At 49.5% G+C, this 23991-nt stretch overlaps 2 protein-coding genes across 3 annotated transcripts in view; both read left to right on the top strand.

Moving 5' to 3' along the window:
- LOC143004392 (striated muscle preferentially expressed protein kinase-like) overlaps window positions 1-14988 on the top strand; it is a 34331-nt gene extending 19343 nt beyond the window's left edge. Inside the window, exons 9-41 of the mRNA XM_076155234.1 lie at window positions 169-257; window positions 434-609; window positions 676-862; window positions 1002-1075; window positions 1182-1340; window positions 1427-1616; window positions 1696-1925; window positions 2011-2130; window positions 2216-2320; window positions 2413-2619; window positions 2700-2823; window positions 3612-3784; window positions 4277-4389; window positions 4513-4681; window positions 4941-5040; window positions 5716-5916; window positions 6013-6070; window positions 6166-6243; window positions 6365-6537; window positions 6676-6702; window positions 6808-6960; window positions 7042-7084; window positions 7177-7242; window positions 7340-9956; window positions 10074-10244; window positions 10578-10700; window positions 11444-11608; window positions 11697-12378; window positions 12465-12704; window positions 12802-13031; window positions 13140-13215; window positions 13320-13469; window positions 13543-14988. Coding sequence (XP_076011349.1) covers window positions 169-257; window positions 434-609; window positions 676-862; window positions 1002-1075; window positions 1182-1340; window positions 1427-1616; window positions 1696-1925; window positions 2011-2130; window positions 2216-2320; window positions 2413-2619; window positions 2700-2823; window positions 3612-3784; window positions 4277-4389; window positions 4513-4681; window positions 4941-5040; window positions 5716-5916; window positions 6013-6070; window positions 6166-6243; window positions 6365-6537; window positions 6676-6702; window positions 6808-6960; window positions 7042-7084; window positions 7177-7242; window positions 7340-9956; window positions 10074-10244; window positions 10578-10700; window positions 11444-11608; window positions 11697-12378; window positions 12465-12704; window positions 12802-13031; window positions 13140-13215; window positions 13320-13469; window positions 13543-13780 — 7707 coding nt within the window. The 3' untranslated portion in view covers window positions 13781-14988. The remainder of the gene's footprint in view (window positions 1-168; window positions 258-433; window positions 610-675; window positions 863-1001; window positions 1076-1181; window positions 1341-1426; window positions 1617-1695; window positions 1926-2010; window positions 2131-2215; window positions 2321-2412; window positions 2620-2699; window positions 2824-3611; window positions 3785-4276; window positions 4390-4512; window positions 4682-4940; window positions 5041-5715; window positions 5917-6012; window positions 6071-6165; window positions 6244-6364; window positions 6538-6675; window positions 6703-6807; window positions 6961-7041; window positions 7085-7176; window positions 7243-7339; window positions 9957-10073; window positions 10245-10577; window positions 10701-11443; window positions 11609-11696; window positions 12379-12464; window positions 12705-12801; window positions 13032-13139; window positions 13216-13319; window positions 13470-13542) is intronic.
- Window positions 14989-15361: 373 nt separating this feature from the next.
- Window positions 15362-23793, top strand: LOC143004385 (carboxy-terminal domain RNA polymerase II polypeptide A small phosphatase 1-like). Of its 2 annotated transcripts, none has more exons than XM_076155216.1 (7): window positions 15362-16200; window positions 19186-19334; window positions 19436-19531; window positions 19934-19990; window positions 20650-20742; window positions 20948-21133; window positions 21238-23793. In XM_076155216.1, the coding sequence occupies exons 1-7, from the start codon at window positions 16128-16130 to the stop codon at window positions 21364-21366; spliced, it is 783 nt and encodes a 260-aa protein (XP_076011331.1). In that variant the 5' UTR covers window positions 15362-16127; the 3' UTR covers window positions 21367-23793. The 2 variants fall into 2 exon arrangements, with proteins under 2 accessions (XP_076011331.1, XP_076011329.1); XM_076155214.1 differs by having other exon boundaries at window positions 15364-16200; window positions 19430-19531.
- The last annotated feature ends 198 nt before the right edge of the window (window positions 23794-23991 follow it).

Raw genomic sequence — 23991 nt, 5'->3', positions numbered from 1 at the left:
CCTTTTTGCAGGGGTAGACTAAAGCTCAGCCTGCCTCAACGTCATCACGCTTCCTGCTTTATGATTAGCCGAGGAGAAGGATGTTATGATGTTTAGATCAGAGCATGAACGCCTGAAAAACTCTCTGTCTTACATTTCACACTCTGATCTGTGTTGTTGCTTTAATAGGTGGCGCCCTGTGACCAAACGGTGACTGAAGGCCAAGACTTCTCCATCTCAGTAAGAGTGTGCGGGCGGCCCAACCCTCTGGTTTACTGGTAAGACACATTTACTGGAGCCTCTAAATCCTCAACGCAGGCCGACGTCTCAGGTCGGGAGCATCAATACAAACCCAGATCTCCTCAGGGTGACTAACCGCTACGCTGTCTCACGCCGGCCGCCGGCAGACACCTGAGCGTAAATGACTGTGACAGCCACTTTGTTTTGACCCCAGGCTGAAGGACAGAGTGTCGCTGAAGACGGTCGGGCGATTCACCGCGCGAGAGACGGAGGACGGCAGCGGCGAAATGAGAGTGTCCTCGGCCCAGAGGTCTGACGCCGGGCTGTACGTGTGCAGGATCATCAACGAGCACGGAGCCCAGCAGGCCCAGTGCAGAGTGGAGGTCAAAGGTGAGGAATTGAGACTTCAAAGTGACGAAGGGAGAATGTGACGGTGCTGAACTACGCTTTCATCAGCAGCTTCCGCACCCACGGCACTGAGCGTCACCAGAGAGGTACAGGATGTGGCGGTGAGGGCCGGCGAGTCGGCCATGTTTGAATGTCACATGGGCGGGCCTCCGGACGTGGAGGTGGACTGGCTGACCGACGGGAAGCTGATCCAGCCGGCGCTGCTCAACTGCAAGATGCACTTTGACGGCAAGAGGTGTGTTGAGGCGTCCACAGGTGTCCACAGGTGTCCACAGGTGTCCACAGGTGTCCACAGGTGTTTCAGGTGTCTCAGGTGTCTGTCAGCAGCTGTTTGATGGTTATAAACAGATTTTATTCCTTGTTTTATCATAAAGGTGCCGTCTCCTTCTCAATTCAGTACATGAAGATGACAGTGGAACGTACGTTTGCAAGCTGAGCACCGCCAAAGGTAAAAAAAACGCCTCGACTCCACACTCACCTGGAATCCATGACATGATGCTGGGAAACCCTTAAACATATCATTTGACCCAGGATCTGTCTCCCTCTCTTTACAGAGGAGGTGACCACAAGTGCCAGGCTGAAGGTCACGCCCACCAAGGAGCCTCTGTTCACCCGCAAACTGGACATCCTGGAGGTCATTGAAGGTCGCACTGCTCGGTTTGACTGCAAGGTCAGCGGCTCGCCCGCTCCTAAAGTCACCTGGATGCATTTTGGTAAGACTGCGTGGCGATTACTCTTCACCACGATGATCTGTGAAACTCTTTCCCGAGCGTCTCCTTTGCCCTGCACGCACCCTCAGAGGCCCGAGTCGAGGAGAGCGACAACATTCGCTTCCTCCAAGAAGGCGGCCGCCACTCGCTGGTCATCGCCCACGTCAGCAGCGACACGGAGGGCTTCTACTCAGCTGTCGCTCAGAACTTTCACGGGAAGTCCCAGTGCACTGCCGAGCTGTACGTGCAAGAGTCCAGAGCTGCCATCACCTCTCACATGTAAGACGGACACCAAAGGACACTCTAGAAAGGATTCAACGTTCTTATAGATATAAAGAAAGGTCTTTTCCTCTTCCAGGACGAAGTTGGAGAAGATGCCATCCATTCCCGAGGAGCCTGAGTCGCTGGACAGCGAGGTGGAGAAGAGGACCATGCCGGACTTTGTCAAACCTCTGGCCGACGTGGAGGTGATCGAGGGGAAAGAGGCGCTGCTGAAATGCAAAGTGTCCGGCCTGCCGTACCCGACCATCGCCTGGTACCACAACGGCAAACGCATCGAAAGCAGCGAGGAGAGGAAGATGACCCAGTGTAAGGAACGGCAAGCTGAGGCTGGGAGGGGGGAGAGGGGGAGAGGGGGGAGAACCCGAGCTCACTCTGTGTCTCTGTCCTTCAGACAGGGATGCCCACAGTCTGCTCATCCGGAGTGCTTGTCACGCTCACGGCGGCGTCTACAAGAGTGTCATCGCCAACAAAGTGGGCAAGGCCGCCTGCTACGCTCACTTATACGTCACAGGTACGGCGAATGTCAGATTTCCCCCCATAGCGACGTTGAATCAGCGCGTGTGTGTGTTGACCTTATTTGATCCATTCCTGCTCAGACATCATTCCTGATCCTCCTGACGGCGCTCCGGTGATCGAGGCCATCACAGGGAAAACCATCAGCCTCAGCTGGAAGAGGCCAAAGAGGCTGGACCCTTCGTTAGGTAAGAGAAGAAGAGCCACTGTTGATTGCGTTGTTTAAGTGTGTTAAAGTGGATGACTGAGCCGCCCCACGTGTGTGTGTGTGTGTGTGCAGATGTGAGCTCGCTGCTCTACACACTCCAGCAGCAGCCCCTGGGCTCCATCCAGTGGTCTGTGGTCGCGTCCAACCTGAGAGAGACCGGCTACACCGTCACGTCTCTGCCCAAAGGAGTCCGCTACGCCTTCAGAGTCGTCACGTCCACTGGCAAGACGCTCAGCAAGCCGTCCCCGTCCTCTGACCTGGTCCAGCTCCTGGACAAAGGTACAGAACCGCACAGATCATCAGGAACGGCCCTGTTTACCTTTCACCACTAACGTAGGATCCGCTTTTTACATTTTCAGGTCCGTATTTGAGGAAAGCGCCGATCATTGCAGACAAACCCGAGGTGGTGTTTGTGGTTGAGAACCAGCCGGCGAGCATCACCATCACGCTGAACCACGTGCACGCCGCCGTCACCTGGAAAAGGTGAGTGATGCGTATACGGACGCAATACAAGGCAGGAAACACGATCCCACATCACTGAATCCACGTGTTTGGACTCCTGGTTGGTATGCTGAGGGGGCTCCTGATGAGGACCTGATAGGGGACCTTTCTGCCCCGAGCTGTTTGAAATCCGGCGTCAACTCTTCCGCAGTAGTTCTCAGACGGCCAGCAGCTTGTTTTCAGCTGGTTTCCCTTGGTTGAACATGTTGGTTGGACGCACAGCTCGGGTGTGGAGAGCAAAGCAGGAGCCAGCCTGAGATTACAGCTGCAGGCCTGTGGAGCTCACTGTGAGAACTGGAGCTGTTTCATTTAGATTCTACGCTGCTGCTGCTGCTGCAAAACTAAAAGACGGGGGAGGAAGAGAAAAGTTGTTGGTTCTGTCCTCAACCACTGATTTGTACGGATTTAGTGCAGAGTTACAGATGGAGCTGTTTCCTGTTTTCCTCTTATTTAGACTCAAACTCCATTAGGACTCAAGACGTTCTTGTCACAGAATGGACCTGCACTTTGCTGCAAGTTAAAGTAATGATGCTGTTTGTATCTGTTGTTGTCTTAACATTATATTATGTTGTTTACATGTTGGTTTAGAGTATTTAGACTGCAGTGACAGGAAATAGACTCCACTTGGACTGGAGTCACACATTTACAATCATCAAAAAGACTTGCAACAACCTTCCCCAAAACAAATGACACAAATATGAAGTTGAAACTATCGCTTTGTTGGTTGCCTTAGTGACCTGCCTGCTGCCTTGTGCTGTGTTGTCCTCCAGGAGGGGCGTGGTGCTGGCGAGCCGGCCGGGCGTGTGTGAGATGAGCATGCCAGATGATGACCAGCACTGCCTGAAGCTCCAGCGTGTCAGGAGCACCGACGTGGGCCAGTTGGTGGTGATGGCCAGCAACCAGTTTGGCAGCGACCTGTGCACGCTGCAGCTGGCCGCCGCAGGTCAGCGCCAGAGAGAGCCAGGCATCGTAAACGCTCTGTTACCACGAGCTGCTCTGTGTATTTAACTGAAGCTGACACACACAGACATTTGTGCCAATAATGTTTATTCATTAATTCATCATCATCATGATATTTATTTTATTTAAAATGTTTCTCTTTTTTTAAGGAACTTTTCTCTTTTCATAGGAATGTTTCTCTTTTTTTTTAGGATTTTCTCTTCTTTTTTTTATGGATTTTTTTCGCTTTTTTTTTAGGAATTTTTCCCAAAAAAATTAGCACAATATTAATTTTGTTTTTGCATTTTTAATTGTTTATTTCTATAATTATCAAGAATTTTGCAGCAATTCAAAAAACTCAGGATTCTCATGAGCTAAAATGTCAGTTGATGATTTTTACAGTGCAGCTTTCATACATTTCATGAATTAGCATAATTATACATAATTAACTATAAAACAGTTTTGTCCATTCCTTCTGCTTTCATCCTTTTCGTAGAGCCGCCCAAGTTTGAGACCATCATGGAGGATTTGGACGTGGATGTGGGCGAGACGTCCCGCTTGGCTGTGGTGGTGGAGGGGAAACCAGAGCCTGATATCCTGTGGTACAAGGTACGACTGAGACCAGAAGAACCGCCATCGCAAGCACATTTGAATTTATATCCAACCAGCAACACGCTTGGGACAAAGAGTGAATAAATTGAATAATGTATAGATTTCTTTATTGATTTGCAGGATGATGAGCTTCTCTCTGAAAGCAGCCACTTCACCTTTGTGTATGATGATCCAGAATACTCCCTGGTGGTCCTGAATGCTCAACCGGAACACTCCGGTGTGTACACCTCCACCGCCAAGAACCTGGCCGGGTCCAACTCCTGCAAGGCCGAGGTCACAGTCCACACAGGTGAGTTCTTGGGACGCCGACAACGCCAAAGTGTTTCAGTGTTTCATTCAGGTTATTACAAAATTTGCTTCCGCATGAATACCAGTTTAAGCATGTCGTTGAAAATCGAACCTCTAAATCTGCAGCATATGGGCGAGACCACGAGGTGCCACATGAAACCATCTGTCACTATACTGACACACACACGTGCACACACACACACACACACACCCACACACACACTCACACAAATGAAAATGGCTGTTGTTTCTGTGCGCAGAGCGAAAACAAGCGGTGGAGCCCATGGAAGACGAGGGAACCATTCTGAGGAAGATGAGGCGTCTGACTGATTACTATGACATCCACAAAGAGATAGGGAGGTGAGTGAGACGGACAGTAGTGCCTCCGAGCGGGGGGCCGGGGGGGCAGCCCAAGTGATTACCCCTCTAAAAAAAAGAGCAAATTGATATAAGATTAAGATATATTTAAGGTGGAATTATGGAGCGTTACAGGCTGACATAACCCAATATACACACTCTCTGAAACGACCAGACAGAGAGCGGCGATGAGTCAGCGAGCAGGACGGAGCAGAGACACTTACACAGACATTTACACTCCACAGAAGAGCAGCGGCGAGGCTACAGAAAGGTCAGCGGGGGAAGAAGAAATGCATTAGGTTGTGGCGAAACATGATTTAATCGGCGTCAGTGGTGGAGCGAGGCGAGGAGAGGCTGTAATGTAGCGGCCTGGCTGTAAATTGTTCCCGTCGCTGGAAGGCGTGGAGTGTTGTCACCAGACTACAGTTACTTGGTTGATGTTGGCACCGACGGTTGATGAAAGATGCCAGGACAGATTCTCCATTTGAAGGATTGTAGTAGTAAATCACAACAAAGCTAAGAAACAGTACTTAACTGTTGATCCGTTGCCATGGTATTAGTGTGATAATCCTCCCGATATTCTTTTGGTGTCTTTTCTCGATTCCGGCGACACAAAAGCAAAGCAAGGAAAGGCCAATGCGTGACCGACTGAACCTGTTAATGTCCTCACCCACCCAGGGGGGCTTTCTCCTACGTGAAGAGGGCCACGCAGAAGAAGGGCAAGGCCGAGTTTGCCGCCAAGTTTACCTCGGCGCGGGGGAAGAGGAAGGCGGCAGCCCTCCACGAGATGGAGCTGCTGTCCGACCTGGACCACCAGAGGATCCTCTACTTCCACGACGCTTTCGAGAAGAAGAACGTCCTGGTGCTCATCACAGAGTTGTATCCTTAAAGGTCCAGTGCAGCAGCTTGTCTTTGCTTTTCAAACGTCTTCGTGCTCCTGGTTCGACGTGCTTTTCCTCAACCCGGCATGCAAAGATGTCACGAGGAATTCCTGGGGAGGATCGCGAAGAAAACGACGGTTTTGGAATCGGAGGTTTGCATCGGACGCCGTTTCCTGCACTTCTCCATTCACTTTCACGCAATGCAACTTGTTCCTTTACTTCCTTTGTTTCCTTCTCTCCTTTGTAGATCCGCTCTGGCGTGAAGCAGGTTGTGGAAGGTCTGCGCTACCTGCACGGACGAAACATCGCCCACCTGGACATAAAGGTAGAGCTCCTCCAAAGGTCACCAGTATTCACTTGACCACTTTATTTGTTGAAGTAGCCTAATAGTGTTGTCCCTGTCTATACCCCCCCTCCCACACACACATTTACACACACCCACACAGCCAGAGAACGTCTTGATGTCGAGTCCCAGCAGCGATCAGATCCGCATATGTGACTTCGGGAACGCCTTGAAGCTGGAGGCGTCGGAGGAGCGCTACTGCAAATACGGCACGCCGGAATATGTCGCACCAGAGATTGTTAACCAAACTCCCGTCTCCATGGCAACAGACATATGGTAAGCCACCTGTCAGCTGCAGGCTGCAGACGTCTCGCTGTTTCCTGCAACAAGTCCAAACACAAAGCGTTGACTTTCTGAGCTGTCGTTCCCTAATGTTCCCTAACATCTTCCTCCTGTGCTCCTCCTCCTCCTCAGGCCCGTCGGTGTCATCACATATCTCTGGTACGGCGCTGAGCATTCTGCCATCTAACACACTGACCATGGATGTGTTTGTGTTTGCACATACAAGGCCTCGACCCCCGGTGTGTGTTTTTGTTTTCATTTCAGCCTCACTGGCGTTTCCCCTTTTGCCGGCGAGAACGACAGAGCCACCGCCTTAAACATTCGCAACTACAACGTGGCGTTCGAGGAGAGCATGTTCTCCGACTTTGGCAAAGAAGCCAAGGGATTTGTCATCAAGCTCCTGGTGGTGGACAGACTGTGAGCGCCTCGATGACAGACAATGATCCCCTTTAGCTCTCTGACATCAGCATCTAACATCGTCTGCTCTCTCTGCTCTAGGAGACCCAGTGCCATGGACTGCCTTCGTCACTCCTGGTTTAAGGTGCCGTATCTGTTATCCATCCAGCTCCTTCAAAGAATTGCGTGTTTGCTATTTATACCGACGCGATCTTAACGATGTGTTTTGTCTTCCAGGCCACAACAAACAAAAGCATCAGCACAGCGATGTTGAAGCAGGTGTTGGCGAGGAGGCGATGGCAGGTAGAGACGCTCTGAGCTCAGTAACAGAGACGCAGTGTGAAGGTGGATCTGCGCTGGATTTCTCATAATGTTGCTGCCTTTTCTTTGTTTTCACCAGCGTTCCCTGATCAACTATAAATCCAAGATGGTGATGCGAACCATCCCAGAGCTCCTGGACGACTCGTCTAGCCACGTGTCCATAGCTGTGGCTCGGCACCTGAAAGAAGGCTCGCCGCCGCCCTCCTCTTCCTCAGATTCAGATGCAGACGTGGACGAGCTTCCCTTCATTCCCATGCCGCTGTCCATGGCCTTCTCTGGGTCCAGGGTGTCCCTTAATGAGATCCCAGGGGATGAGGATGTCGCCGCATGGCCCAGTGGTGCTGCAGGTGTGAAGGAGGACAGGGAGGTCGAGGGGGAAAGAGGAGCTGCTGACGAGGGGATGAGAGATGAAGAGGGGAATCCTGATGAGGAGAAAACGGTGAAGACAAAACGAGCTCCCCTGAAGAAAGGCTCCAGTGTGGAGTCGGAGGAATCCCAGACGAAGGCCAGACGGGCGACGATGAGGAGGGGCAGTTCTGCTGACTCGGCACTGCTGCTCCACATCGATGCGGACGAGGGCGCGGCCAATGAAAACGCAGAAGCATGTCAGAAGAGTCTGAAGAAGGCCGTGTCCATGGAGCTGCCCGACCGCAGCCCGAGCCCCGGGGCCGCCAATCTGAGCCAGGAGGACTACGCCTTAAAACTGGAACTGATGAGGCAGCGGCTGCTCAGGGGAGGAAACATGGAGAAGAAGATGAGCGGCCTGCGGGGACCCTTGTTCGAGACGCTGGGCATGGACGACGAGAGGCGAACAGGGTCTTTGGATCGGAATTTGAGGAGTTCCAGAGCGCCAGCGCCGACACTCGCCAGGGCCGCGTCGTCTGAAAATCCCATGGAGGATCATCCCAAGACCCGAGTTTTCAGGAAAAGCTCCTCCTTCACTCAGGGGGATTCCGAGCCCATGCCCCTGCACCGGAGGTTTGGAGCCCCCTTAGAAATCCCGTCTGCAAGCAACAGCAGCATAGAAGGGAAGAAGCTCCAGGAGGCGACATCCATGTCCGCGCTGACGGAAGAGACGATGCAGGAGCCCACGTCTTCCTCACCAACACACAACTCCTCCTTCATACTGCCCAGCCCGGACAGAGCGGACCAACCCAGGAAAGAACTCCAAGACATGCAACGCATGAATGTGAGGAATACCAAAATAAACGGGATGACAGAGAAATGGACCAACGCCCACTTAGAATCGCCCTCCGTTCTGCCTCCAGCCATCGTCATTGAAGACAGCGAAGAAGAGAGGAAATCAAACCATGAATCAAACCTGGAAGAAGAGGACGACTCCCAATCCGTGACCACCACTGATGACACAAAGTCCACAGACACCAGCACATTACCTGAACATCCAGCCGTGTTTGCCAAAGTGGCGAGTGCTGACCAATCTGTCAATTCCATTGTCCCCGATTGTCCGACCACCCCTCGCCGGCCCGTGCTGAGGACAGACATCAAAGACATCGACTCGCAGGAGGTGTTTGAAGCCAGGTTTAAGAAGAGGGAGTCGTCTCTAACCCGGGGCCTCAAAAGACTGACCAGGAACAAATCAGAGGAGGAGAAATCGCCTGTGATGAGCCGGAGAGCGTCAGGGGGCGGCGAAGACGTTTACCGGCCGGGGCAGACGGGAGGGCCTCTCCAGATGGCTCCCGTAGGATTGCAGGAGAAATCGAAGTCTGTTCAAGATTTGAGAGAGGTGGATAAGGAGGTGGGCCTGAGCTTATTGGGGAGGTTATCTCTGCGAGGCAAGAGATCACCATCCGCCGATAAAAAGGCTGAGAAGTCAAAAGGAGAGAGAGCGAAAGAGGAAAAGCCGCAGGGGGCGCAGGAAACCTCTGCCAGCAAACGGGTTTCCTGGGCCATTGGTCGCAGTAAGTCCCTGGATACAACAGTGCTGAACAGTGCAGCAGCCGAGAGGCAATTAGATGAGAGGGAACAGAGGAAAACAGAGGAGTCAACGGTTTCCTCCATGAGGCGCAGGTTTGAGTCCAAAGTGGCAGGAATCGCTGGCAAGATAAGGACCCAGTCAGAGGAGAGGAAAGGGAAAGATGGGAAGACGCAAGCTGAGGGGGGTCAGAAAGATTTAGCGGCGAAGGATTTAAAAACGGTCAGCGACTCCCCGGTGCTGGCCATGAAGCAAAGGTTTGAGGACAAAGTGGCAGCGGCGTCGACCAAGAGCCGAAGTCAGTCTGAAGAGCGAATGGGAGAGTCGGAGGGGAAGAGAACTCCCCTGTTTTCCAGACATCGTCATTCCCAATCTGAAGGTCGTGGCCTCAAAGGCATGGGCATCCCGGAGAACCAGCTGGCAAAGCAGACGGGCGGCGGCGCGTCCAAGGAGTCGATCGAATCCACAGCGAGCGTCCAGTCGGAAAAAGCCTCTGAGAGCGACCGGCGGTCGCGATGGGACAGGTGGGGTTTGACCAGGAGCAGGAAGGACAAGAAGGACTCCCAGCCTGACCTGGCTCCACCCGGCTCCACAGACGCAGAAGACGCTTCGTCCCACAGCCAGCACTTCATCCGCTCCGCCTCGGATTTCGCCCCCGTGTTTCACATCAAGCTGAGAGACCAGGTTTTACTGGAAGGAGAACCCGTCACTCTCAGCTGCCTTCCAGCCGGCAGCCCGCATCCGGAAATCGCATGGATGAAAGGTATCAGAAACGTCTCCTGTCTCAGATCAGATCTTCCTCCTCCTCCTCCTCCTCCTCCTCCTCCTCGCTCCTCTTCCTTATCGTCGTCCTCACGCTTTCATACTTTGTGTGTTCCAGATCGTAAACCGCTGGTGGTGGTGGAGGACAGAGTGAACCTGATCTCCCACCCAGATGGCAGGCAGCTGCTCCGGATGATGAGGACCAGCCGGAGGGACGCTGGAGTGTACGAGTGTGTGGCCGCCAACCCCATCGCAACCATCACCACCTCCTGTACAATCTCCATAGCGTGTAAGTCGCTTGTGGATATGTGTGTGTGTGTGTGTGTGTGTGTGTGTGTGTGTGTGTGTGTGTGTGTGTGTGTGTGTGTGAGTTCTCCCACCGGAGGAACCATCTGCTGCTGTCCTCCATTAACTGGGCCATCCTCATAATGGTGTGGAATCATTGAGGGTTTCACATAATTCCATTTTAAGGGAGAGTTACAGTTTGAATTTCAATAGATTGTGTATGAATATTAATGCAGTTCAGCAGCAGATTAACTCACGTCATCACATCATTTGCCTTTGATATCCTCCGTAAGGACGCCACTTGATCCCTCCTCCTCTCTCTCTCCCGCCGCTCCAGGTGTTCCCAAACGTCCCGAGACCCCCGAGGTCGCCCAGACCTACAACAACACGGCCCTGGTGCTCTGGAAGCCTGCGGACACCAAGGCCCCCTGCAGTTACAACCTGGAGAGGAAGACAGAGGGTGAGGAAGCATTACTCTGTTTTATCACACAGTATACCACGGTTTTTCATCCAGACTTCACACCCCGCTCCACTCTGAGAGCTGCCGGTGCATTTTATGATCGGAAAAATACATCCCGGATGTGTACTCTGGGTATTTTCAGTGTGTGGATTGTGGCTGCAGGCCTACGACCATCAAATGCAAAAGGGAGTGAATTCTTCCTGGGTAATAGTGTGGAAACAGCTTGGCCAGTGTTTGTCACGCTGTACTTGGCGAAAACCAACGTCCAAATCCTCCGATGCCACTTAGAGAGAGAGTGAGTCAGTCGGCGAGGGAGCAGGGGAGTGCACGCAACCGCCGCCAAAGCTTCTGTCGCCGTCCACAGTGAGTCATGATTATATGAAAGCGCGGAGGATGAAAGTGTGAGATTAGAGCGTATTCAGGGTCTGATGGGTCACAGGATGATGCGTCACAAACTCATTTGCATTTGAATTCAGCTCGACTCACAAATATGACACAGCAGGAGATGTTTCATGTATTCTTCAGCAGTAACTACTGAGTCTCATATTGTGCCTCAAATCTAATCTGTTTTATGAGGAATATAACTTGGACCACACTGCCATCTGCTGTTGAATGTGCTAGAACAACTCGTTTCCCATTGCTCGGTCAACACATGATTTTTCCCTTTATTTTATCTTATCAACCCTGATCTTCTTCTTTCCACTGCGTCTCTATCGTCATCATTTCTTCCCTCTGTTCTGCAGGAGAAGCTAACTGGCTGACTGTCGCTACCGGCGTGACAGACTGCTACTACAATGTCACAGATCTTCCACTAGGCGACACCTTTAGGTTCCGTGTCGCCTGCGTCAACAAGGCGGGTCAGGGGCCGCATAGCAACAGCTCCGCCCCCTCCAGCTTACACTCCAAAGGTAACACCTGACACCGGTTAGGTTACAACTCCACCCAAATGTGCGTCAGGATGTGTTTACATGCATCGCTCTGTTTGTGTGTTCACAGTGGGAGGAGCCTCACCAGCTGTGGTGGTGGTACAGACGGTCCCTACCCCAGCCGAACCCACGGTCGCCCCCTCACACACAGCACCTCCACTCAAATTTGTCCAGATCAATTCCTCCTCCTCCTCCTCCCACAGAGATACAGCGCCCCCTGCTCTTTCGCCCGCGTCAACCGCCTCGCCGCCGTCCAAACTTGTGACCCCTCCCACACCTCCGTCCTCCTCACCTTCCAGCCCCGAAACAAACCCTCCTTCTCTATCAGCAGGGGCTTCGAAAGAGGAGGCGGCAAACCGAAAAATAAGCCCCAGTCTTCCGTCTTCCACAACAGTCAAGCCCCCCCCTCCATTCGTCCTCCCAAAACCGCAGAGCCCCGTCAACGTGGTGTCGCCCATGACCCAGACCCCACCTATATCACCCACTAGCTCGCTCGTAACCCCACCGCCAACCCCCACCAAACCCGCTTTTGCCGCCCTGCCTACGTACGTCCCCCCCACCACCGCCTCTCGTGTCACTCCCTCTCCCGTCTGCTTCACACCTCAAGTCCTTCAAGCGTCCGGCCTAAGCCCCATCGGGGAAGGGGCGGGCACTCCCACCCAAGGGACGCCATCGGGACGAGCCACCCCATCCACAGGTCTACGACAGGGGATTCCGCAGAAACCCTACACCTTCCTCGAGGAGAAAGCCAGGTGAGGAAGCTCCGGGACGCTCCAGACATTCTGCTTCAGTCTGCTTCAGTTGGTTGAATAAAAATGTCGTGCGATCTTATTTCCAGGGGTCGTTTTGGAGTCGTCCGCGAGTGCCGAGAGAATGCAACCGGCAAAATCTTCATGGCAAAGATTGTTCCATACAACAAGGAGAACAAGCAGAACATACTGAGGGAGTACGAGATCCTGAAGTCCCTACACAACGAGAAGGTCATGGCTCTCCATGAAGCCTACGTCACGCCGCGCTACCTGGTGCTGGTGGCCGATAACTGCACGGGCAAAGAACTGCTTTACAGCCTCATAGACAGGTACCCCACCTCACACATACGCACACAGCACAGCAATAGTATTTATAGGTTCAGTGCCTTGCTCAATGGCTACTGTAATGTATTTTGCCAACATCAGGTTCCGTTACTCTGAGGATGACGTGGTGGGCTACCTGGTGCAGATCCTGCAGGGAGTTGAGTACCTCCACAACCGCCGCGTCCTCCATCTGGACCTCAAGCCGGACAACATCATGGTGACCAGCCTCAACAGCATCAAAATCGTGGACTTTGGGAGCGCCCAGAGCTTCAATCCCCTTCATCTGACACAGCAGGAGTCAGGAACAGCAACAGGAATACTGGAGTATATGGGTGAGCACAGACGCTAATACTTCCCAGATTACAAAACTTCAAACTTGACTCATTCAGCTACATGAATGTATATGTACAGTGTGTGAAATTGTAATCCTGTGATTGAAGCCCCTGAGATGGTGAAAGGTGACGTGTTGGGCCCCCCTGCAGATATTTGGGCTATTGGAGTGATCACCTACATTATGTAAGTGGACTATCCAGGCTTCTTCTTAGAATCTTCCTAAATATTTGAAAGGAGAGTTCAGTTTAACCCTTTAATCCCTGTAATTCCTGTCTATTTGCGATCAGGCTTAGTGGCAGGCTGCCTTTTGAAGACAAAGACCCTCTGCAGATAGAATCCAAAATCCAGATTGCGAGATTTGACCCGACAAAGCTGTACTCAAATGTGTCCCAAAGTGCCTCCACCTTCCTCAAGAAGATGCTCAGCAGTTACCCTTGGTGAGTGCCGAGGACATATTGATCTCCATGTTGTGCTTCAAGGTGACTTTGTTTAACACGTGTGTATTTCCAGGGCCCGTCCAACCACACGGGACTGTTTCACACACGCCTGGCTGCAGGACTCCTACCTGATGAAGCTGAGGAGGCAGACTCTCACCTTCACCACCAGCCAACTCAAAGAGTTCCTGGTGGAGCAACAGAACCGGCGCACAGAGAGCGCGACCAAGCACAAAGTCCTGCTGCGGACGTACCAGGGCTCACCCAAGACCGCCAACTCCGGGACCCCCCCGCAAGGTCTCGACCCAAAATGAGACAAACTGGCACGGCTGTTTCAGTTTGAGGTGTCGCGCAAGGCAACAGCGTGCCGAGCTGTAGACAGACGGAGAGTAGAAATATCCAAAGAAGCAAGAGGAGCGTGTGTGAAAGTGTGTAAGTGTGTTATTTTGGTAGGACTCAACAGTATTGGGATTCTGAGATTTAAGAGAAACACACACAAGGTGAAAGAAAGAGAGATGAAAGAGAAGCAGGACGCTGTTTGACGCTGTTGTTCTCGAATGGATGAAGTTATGTTCGGCTGGTAAACTGTCAATCTACTGAAAGGACGCGGGATGTTCTTTGTTTTTCTTTTGATTGTTTGCGCAGTTTCTCCTGTTGCTTTCTACTTCATAACCTTTGGCCACATGATGAATTCTGACATTGCACATAGATATCCGGTCTTCACTCTGCACGATCAGACCGGGACATCCGTTTTTTTCTGTTTGTTTTTACAGTGCAGCCTTGTTTATCTCACTAAATTCAGTAGTAAACAACATGTGTGAATGTACCATGATTTAAGCTGCTAATTTATTTGTGCATTTCCTTACCCAGAAACCAAAAATACTTTTTTTTCTTGAAATTGTTTACTTTTTCATGTTAATTTATTTGCATGTGTGTGTGTGCGCGCGGTGAGCATTTTTGATTCACTTTTCAAATAGTATAAAGGCAAAAAAAGAGGAGTGTCTTTGTGATTGGTGTTAAGATTCACACAGTAAAAATGAACTGTTTTAGGGTAACCTAGCAATTTGTGGTACAACTTATTGTTCTGTGGTGAAATCTGAAGTTAACTGTAATAAAAGTGTATGAAAAGCAGTCAGTAATGTAGATAATGTCAGGTTAAAGTCAAACACTGGTAGATTGCTGTGGTTTCTCAGTGTTACCATTGGTTGGTCAGGTTTGTCAAAACATGATCACCAAGTCAGTGCCTAAAACGGATCAATATCCAAAATATTTATCTGGTAAATGTGATGTCATTAGTATTAATCCATAATAGACTCGATTAGAATAAAGCAAAAAACTTTTATGATGAACTGAATATTTGGACTTAGAAACACATATAGATTCTTACTCACACGCATACATGCCTAAATACGTACATACAGTGCAGGCGGTCCTTGTAATAATAGAATGCCTTGTGTATTGCTCTATCACAGTGTTCTTTTTGTATGAATTTGGACGGCTGAAGATTTGTAAATGTAACAATTTGCGGTGTTTATATGTGAAAAACAGTTGAAAATGTTTTTATGAGATAGTATGTAATAAACTATTGATACAATTGGGGAAATTGTCTCCTTTCTCTCCTGATACCTGAATACTTAAATCATAATTGATGAGCGAAATCACACCATCAGAGTTCAGACCTTTATTGTTGATAGTAAACATAATAAAGAAGCTGCACAAATACATGATACATAGATGTTTTGCAATATGTATATATTAAACCGAGACGATCAACCATCATGCAGTTTTCAATCTATATTTTTAATGTACATTACAAGCAGTAATAGGACTTGTGAGACGCTCCCTTGCTCTAGGCAGTTTCAAGGGAACCCAAACTGGGCGTTTCTTCACCGTCACTCGTCCGAAGGTTTTACAGAAACTCATCACGAAACACAAAATTACATAATTACACACGACAAACACGTAATCGCGTAAATCTGACGGTTAAATCTGCACAATATAGCAAAACTTCACAACTACTCGATCGAACGCGCGTGCCATAACAGCAATGTGCCTGGATGACATCCGCTGGCTTTGGTCTGTCGACTCGTTCAGCCATTTGTAGCCTCAAAAGTGTCCGTCCGTCTTGGTGATGTTATTTCCGCCACAAAATCAAATATCGTTGCAAGTACTCGTGTTTATTTGCGTAAAATGTCGCCCAACTCGTTGTATTTGACAAAAATAGCCCCAGAGTTGCTAAGTAGTAAAGTTTTGAACTTTAACTTCAAGGGATCCTCGTCAAAGTTCCATCCGGGTGCGGAGGAGGCGTCAACCGCTGCCGTTCTGTTGCTGCGCCACTTTAAGTCAAATGGGAAGCCTTGAAACCTCCATGTTTGTATCTTGAAATTGCAAAGTGGAGTTGAGCTCCATATTGAATCAAAGTTGGAAACTCCTTTACATCAACTAACACGAGTAAACCAATCAAAGTAGATTCATTGGCGCCGTGACCGAGCAGTCGACGTGTAATGGTGGACGCGTCACAAGCGAACTTTTGCAGCGATGTTTCCCGGCGGAGTTCAGCGGCGTTTCCCTGCGTGTTAGCCGGGATTTGATGCACCGAGTCGCGGGACAGCATCGAAGTTGAACCCGGGAGGCGCGCGCGGTGGAGCGGAGCTGGACGCGATGGACAATCCAGCCTCAATTATCACGCAGGTCAGCCGGGATGAAGAGGGGAGCAAAGCCGCGGCGGAGAGGGGTGAGTCGGCCTTCTTTGGGAGGGTTTTGCTTACATGTAAAAACTTTTTTTTTTCAATGCAAAGTTTACAACCCTAAACATGGACACGCAGCAGTCTGAGTTGCAACAAACAAAACGGTCATTTATTCTGCAAAAAACCCACTAATCCTCATCAAACTTTGCATTAAGCGTTCTAAAACACCAAAACTGTCACTATTTCACTTTGCATAGTTTATGGTCGCGGCCCTTTGGCCTGTGGAGAGAGCGGCGGAAATGACGTCATGATTGTTGATGTTGATTAAAAGAACTAAACTGAATTAACTGGCAAAGTTGTAACTCAATCGATATTAACTTCATTTGAGTTCGTTAACGATGCAATAGCAATGTCATGAGTTATCAATATATGAAAACTGATCGTCAATGGATCAATAGGAATTAGAATATTCATAGAAACAACCTTTTGTTCATTGTGTCTAAGTGTGAATGTGTATATTGTATGTGTGTATTTTCACGTGATTGGTCAATGATTTGAATAACTTCTGGTGAATTGGTAGCATAGTAAAACCTTACAGCATTTAAATAGCACAATTAAACTTTAACCTACATTCCTTCATAGCAAAACCAACAAATCTGCACAAAGTGATCGTATTATCGTATTGTACAGTTCATTTACTGTACATCAGCCACATAACACTGACTGTACCTATTTAGTGTCGAGTTGCAGATTTCTGTATAAACAGGAGCGAGATAACAGAGTGTAAATGCAGGGTTAGTGAATAATCAAGCCGGCTGACATCACCTCTGAGTAAACACGGCCAGGACCATGTGAGTGGGACTGTTAACCCTTATTACTGTCACTGAGTCATTTAGGCTCTGACTGACAGCCACAGCAGAGGAAATGTAAATGTAAATCAATCTTTTATTCAGTCTGGAGTACACACAAAACAAACAAACGCACACACACATACTAGACTAGATCGTATGGATGAAAGTGATCTCTTAGTGAAAAGTTGTAGCTCAGCCTAAACTCTTACATAACCCACAATGTGACCAGGTCGGCCCCCGGTGTCCTGTTTACTCTCCTGAAGAAGATCACAGTCAGATTGAAACATTTCGAGCACCATAGATTGTATATTTATTGATTCTGACTGTCATACATTGAAATCATTGGGTTTATAAACGATGTCATCATTACACTCCCATATAACAGAATGTCTCTCAAAGGGACAAAAGTGTCGTTCAGTTATTGGCCAAATCCACATTAAGGAAGATTTTCGTCCAGTAGTCGCAGCTGTAGATCGGCTCAACCTGTGGCTCGAGGCCCCACCTGGGGTCGCACAAAATCAATACCTCTATTTTAAAGAAGTGAACATGTCCGTGTTCAGTTGTGTTCATTATCAGTGAACATGTTTGGGACTTCAGCTTCAGAAGCTCCGATCAAGAGTGTGAAGACTTAAATTATTCCACACACACACACACACACACACACACGTCCCGAGATGATAAAATGCTGATTGAATGCATGACTCTGTTTTTCAAAAAATGTGATGGGAATGAACTTGTGGAGGATCTTACAGTTCCCCGGCCGTGTTTAGGAAATAAGTTTGAGCTGGAGTTTGATTTCATCTCCGGTTTGTTGTCGCGTTGTTTGGTGATGTGAACACAAACAAACTAACTCACACTGATTACCTGGGCTTTGTGTTTGCTCTCCACGCCGATTCTGTTTCCTCTCCAGTCTGATTCTCACACACTGTAGGTGAATCACAGACTTTACAACATTTATGATTGAATAATTGTACATCCCACACACAGCCAGACACTTTCAGAATATAAAGTCGTTAGGAACTTAATGTCAGGACATTTCTACTGTGTCAGAAAGTGATCCATTAGTCCCAGAACGCCGTCTTAATGATTCACGACTCAGGAGACGTCCTGCTCTTTGTCGCCGCTGTTCTCTGCAGTTGTTCTGTTCTTTCCCCATAAATGTCCTCCTTCCTCCTCAGCGTTCTAATTTAGCTTTTATAAACGCTATTAATGTCTCTTCTATGTTCTACAGTCAGCATGTCGTAGTCACATCAGTCATGTTTCTGACCTCAGTGAGAGGCGACACCGGGGGGGGGGGGGGATGACCTCATAATGTGTGATGTTTGAATTACTGTATAAGTTAGAATATGTTTTTTCACAATAAAAGCCTGCCTGAAAGGAAATAAGAGCTGATGCGAGCTGAACTAGACGCTCAGGATGAAGAATAAGAGACTAGATGGATAATCGTATCGCCGGCTTCGCTTAAAACATCATGGCAGGTTGCTTCCTGCACTGATACCCGTCTGTTTCCTCTTCCTGTTATGGCCCCGAGCGGCAAAAGACCCAACGCGGCTGCTAGTCCACAAATGCAGCAGCAGGAGGAAAGAAAGAAAGAAAGAATGGGGGGTGGGGGGGCAGGGAGAGACAGACTGAGAGAGAGAGACAGGATGGGAGACAAATGAAGAGACAGTGAGACTGCATGGTCACAAAGACAGATGGAGAGAGAGACAGAGACGGAAACCAAGAGTTCTCAGCCAATCATCTCAAGTTTTATGTTTGGGGACATTTGCTGGTGTGTTTGTGGCAGAATGAATCTAATTGGTTGGGTGAACCTGAGGGGGCGGAGCTAAAGAACCAGTCTTTCCTGCTGAATCAAACCCTGACGCTGCTCAGTAGAGTGTGACACAGGTTAACCATTACACAAGGATCCAGCTGAGGTCTGCAGGTCGTCTACATGTCACAGTACAGTGTGACTTTAGTGTCCACTTTATAAGCCTGTCAATCAACTTACTAGTTTCAACGTCATGGCAACAGTTGGATTACGTGATTAGCCGCATTGGCAATCCAAACTTCACGGGGAGCGTTCCCCTTGCGCTCAAACGTACCATCATCTTCATGTATGATCTCCTCCCAAGATCCCAGCATGCTTTGCACCAGGCACCTGACACTGACCTCCTCCTGTGACCCCGCCCCCCTCCACAGGCTCCTCTCCGTCCCTCTCTACTAAGAAGCCCCGGCGCGGCCGCCTGCTCTCCAGCCTGTTGTGCTGCGTGTGTCGGGAGCAGCCTGAGTCGCCGCCCGTCAACAACAACGCCCCCCTGCTGGTGGAGGAGAATGGAACAGTCTCCAAGGTGCGTGGACACGTCTCCCTTTGAACGCCATGACCTCCATCTCTCCCGCCTCCCCTAGGTCTGTGTGTAAATGTGTGTGTGTTGTTTCTGGTCAGATGCAGGTCAAGCCCCTGCTGCCGCCGGCCAAGTCGAAAGACTCCGGGAAGATCTGCGTGGTCATCGATCTGGACGAGACGCTCGTCCACAGCTCCTTCAAGGTGTGTGTGTGTGTGTGTGTGTGTGTGTGTGTGTGTGTGTGTGTGTGTGTGTGTGTGTGTGTGTGTGTGTGTGTGTGTGTGTGTGTGTGTGTGTGTGTGTGTGTGTGTGTGACATCATCACAGAGTTATGATTAAGCAGCAGTAACGCTCTATAAGGCCGACGTTTTGTTCCTTGTGGTCTCTGTTGGCAGCCACAGCAGCATTTCAGTCATTGTTGGCAGACGCCGAGCCTGGACTGGCTGCTTTTTGAGCCCGCACACACACACACACACACACACACACGCACACACACTACCCGCATCTGTCTTGCATTAACTCTATTTATCTCTGTCATACGGTAAGACCCAGGCAGTTCCTCGTATCTTCTCTGGCGTTAACGTGGTTGTTGATTGTCGCCCGCAGCCCGTGAACAACGCCGACTTCATCATCCCCGTGGAGATCGATGGGACGGTGCACCAGGTAAGATTAACAGTGTGGGTTCCGCTCTGTAACCCGTGCAGGTGCCCGCGGCGTGGTCAGCGTTCCCCGGCGCGGGCAGCGTTTAAGGGATTTGATGACGGGAGCAGCTGGGATGACGCAGCAGCGTGTCGGCCCGGGCCTGATTCAAGTAATCCAGGATAGGTTTGTTCAGACAAGCACAGCCTATTCCGGATGACTTGGTTCAGGAACGCCGCCCTCAGCCACCGGCGCTGCACGGAGGGAAAGAAGCGGAGGAACATCACGGATGAGGAGACTTTATATGTGGTGTTCTTAATCAAGTTCCCCTCCCAGAGTCTGAACTGAAACCTAAAGCCGACAGACGCTTCAACAAATCTGTCAGCGGAGGTTTCTGAAATATGTGGAGGACTTGTACAAACCTGTTTAATAGAAACTGTAGGCTGTCCATGCATTACCTCTATGTATATCCTCATAGTCCTCATAGTTCTCTCTCCCTCCCCGCTCGGTGTGTGTGTGTGTGTGTGTGTGTGTGTGTGTGTGTGTGTGTGTGTGTGTGTGTGTGTGTGTGTGTGTGTGTGTGTGTGTGTGTGTGTGTGTGTGTGTGTGTGTGTGTGTGTGTGTGTGTGTGTGTGTGTGTGTGTGTGTGTGTGTGTGTGTGTGTGTGTGTGTGTGTGTGTCAGGTGTATGTCCTGAAGAGGCCGCATGTAGACGAGTTCCTGAAGAGGATGGGCGAACTGTTTGAGTGCATCCTGTTCACCGCTAGCTTAGCCAAGGTGAGGAGACCCGCACCTGAAACTGAACTCGTTGTTGGTTGATTGATAATATCTGAGCCTGATTGGAGTCTTTAGGGGTGTGTTGCTCTTTGCGCCTGCTTCTTCTCAAACCTTATCAGCATTGAGCTCCATTGAATGAAGTTAATGTACAAACTCAATCGTTGCAGTGTTGTCTCTCACATTGTGACCTCATGTCTGGTTGCAGTACGCCGACCCCGTGTCTGATCTCCTGGATAAGTGGGGGGCTTTCCGCTGTCGCCTCTTCCGCGAGTCCTGCGTCTTCCACCGGGGAAATTACGTCAAGGACCTGAGTCGCCTGGGCCGCGACCTGAACAAGGTCATCATCGTGGACAACTCCCCCGCCTCCTACATCTTCCACCCCGACAACGCGGTGAGTAGATGTGGATGTTGTGTAACAGGACGCCGCACGCACGGAGCCCAGGCTGCAGGGTTTCACTCTCCGCTCTGTGTTTCCCCCCCCCCCCCCCTCCCCAGGTTCCCGTGGCCTCGTGGTTCGACGACATGTCCGACACCGAGCTGCTGGACCTCATCCCGTTCTTCGAGAGGCTGAGCAAAGTGGACAATGTCTACAGCGTCCTCAAGCAGCAGGGGGCGGCCAGCTAGCGGCGCTCGGCTTTATTTTACGTCTCGGCTCGGGAAGAAAATCACACAGAGAAGAACATAAAGAACCAGCGAGTACCTGCCCAGTATCAAGGCCTTCCTGCAGCAGAGGAGGGCGTCTCACTGACTCTTACTGCGTCATCACTGCCACCTCCTGGCTAACCGGGGAACTTCTGCCTGAGCCTTGCCTTTAAATTGCCCCTTTTTGATCTTTAAACCAAGCAGCAGATGTTGGATAGACTTTTTTTCCGCAACGTCACTGACCTCCAAACTCCCGAGTGGGGACAAAGAAGTGAAGAGGAAAGTTTGGGGCTGGTTTATAAACTCTAAGCTCTATAAACTGTGTCGGTCGGTGGACCCAGACGTGCTGTGGTGCCTTTTTAACCCTTATTCTTCCCTCTGTCACTCATCCCAGCTCCCAGCGTCGGCCCAACCCCCCTCCCCCCCCATCCTGAGCTGTTGTTTTAGAGTTTCGACGAGCGGCGTGATCACTTATTCCTGGATAATCACGAGTGTTACAACTGAGTATGATCAAACACACACAAACCCCCGACGTGGGTGCGAGTTGTCAAACAGACTCATAGTAAAGTAAAGAGACTGGACAGCACTTTACACTTAGCGAGGCTTCTGTGTCCTACAGACTGAGCTCTATTCTGATGATGTCGCAGCAAAAAGTAGTCAAACGCCCCTTTAACGACCTGATGAGCCTGAATTCATGAGAAACCAGCTTCCTCTCCTCCAACAACACTAATATTTATATGTGTGTGTGTGTGTGTGTGTGTGTCTGTGTGTGTGTGTGTGTGTGTGTGTGTGTGTGTGTGTGTGTGTGTGTGTGTGTGTGTGTGTGTGTGTGTGTGTGTGTGTGTGTGTGTGTGTGTGTGTGTGTGTGTGTGTGTGTGTGTGTGTGTGTGTGTGTGTGTGTGTGTGTGTGTGTGTGTGTGTGTGTGTGTGTGTGAACAGATGCCAGAGAGGACTTGGTTTAGACAGGTTTGTGAGACTGTGTGTGTGATGGGTAGATGGTTGGTCGTGGTGTTTGGCGTTGCAGAAGAAGAGTGGGCTTCAGTTTTGTGACGTGTTTACAACCACGAGCAAAACTGGAACATCTTTTTTTCCTATTCTTTGTTTCTGCAGCGTTCTAAGGACTGCGGGCGCTCGGAAGGGGAAAGGAAAGGAAAGTTGTATGTTGCAAAAAAAAAAGACATGAGGTTCTGGCTCGTCGGCTTTGTTCTCGTAAAACTTGGAAGTACAGAAGGTTTCATTTCCACCGGCGGTACACAAAGACTGGAAACACTTTCAGGATTTTGTTGTAAAGTGTGTGTGTGTGTGTGTGTGTGTGTGTGTGTGTGTGTGTGTGTGTGTGTGTACTGGCACAGATTTTCTTAAGCAACAAGTGACTTAATTCAGTCCAGATTGAACGCAGAGATCCACCCAGAAACGGCTAAACGCTGTTTCATAAAAACACTTTCTGTTCCCTTCTGTCGCCTCTCATGCGTCCATGTGATGTTTAGGTGTTTCCTGCTCGGTTTAAACTGGAGATATAAACACGCCACAGCTGCCATGTTATCATCCACCAATCATTCTGTGAGGAATCATAGAGGAGTCCATCTATGGAACATTAAAGGGGACGTATGAGGCAGATTTTCATTTTGTGTCTCTGTTTGAAACCTTTGCAATGCTTCAATATGCATACTGAGTGAAAACAGACCTTATTAAGCCTGCTCTGTTCTGATTGGCCTGAGCTAATGCCAAACACGGATGCTGGCCATACGTGCTCAGAGTGTGTGTGTGTGTGTGCGTGTATGTGTGTAACCAGGCGTGTAGGCGGGGAAATGGACACATCACATAGTTAAAGGACCAATCAGACGCAGTGATGCTGTCTTACATGATACAGAATGTGTCCCTCTTTAGGTTTGAACGAACAAAGTGTGGTGTAAGGAGATGGAGGAGTTTAAGGTGGAATTGGAGGGATTCATTTATGCTCGGTGAGCTTGGCTGTGAGGAGCAACGTGGCCTCCATCTTGGCGACGCCCCCCTTGTATCCGTTGACAACAACACGTCCACACTGATGAATGAAACGGTGGATCTGACTCAGCTTCCTTTTGCAGGCTCGTGGTGCAAACTGAGAGGCCGGGACGCCAATTAATGAAATCCACCTTATTTAACAGACTTTGCTACATTTAACAGATTTTCTCAATCAAATTAGCCAGCTTACCGTCTAAATAATTACTGATTTCTTTTTTTTCAATTCTTTTCATATGGGTTTCTCGCAAGACCCGATCGGTTACCTCATATATTAATAAGTAATATATGGATTAAAAACACCAGCAAGTAACTAAGAGGGTTTAGTTTGTACTGTTGTAGGCACATAACAGGGTAAATATTGTTCCAATATTGTTGTTTTTCATGTAAAGCCATGATCCTGTCTCGGATTCAACGCCCATGCTGTTTTCTTTTTGATGGATTTGCCAGAGAAGAGGATTATTTATAGGAATATTCAGTCATTTGATCACATTTGACGTGTGGTGTCACTACGGGCTCGGTCGTTCGCTGATACTGTACTTCTTACACATTCAGTAGATATGTATATTTTGTTTTGCACAGTAATAAAGCAAACAAATTACATTAATA

This window comes from Genypterus blacodes, unplaced genomic scaffold, assembly GCF_046128005.1.
Source record: "Genypterus blacodes isolate CSIRO-AG114 ecotype Tasmania unplaced genomic scaffold, CSIRO-AGI_Gbla_v1 ptg000066l_1, whole genome shotgun sequence".
Classification (NCBI taxonomy): domain Eukaryota; kingdom Metazoa; phylum Chordata; class Actinopteri; order Ophidiiformes; family Ophidiidae; genus Genypterus; species Genypterus blacodes.
The sequence above is the reverse complement of the archived record's forward strand: the minus strand, read 5'-3'. Positions and strand labels throughout refer to the sequence as shown.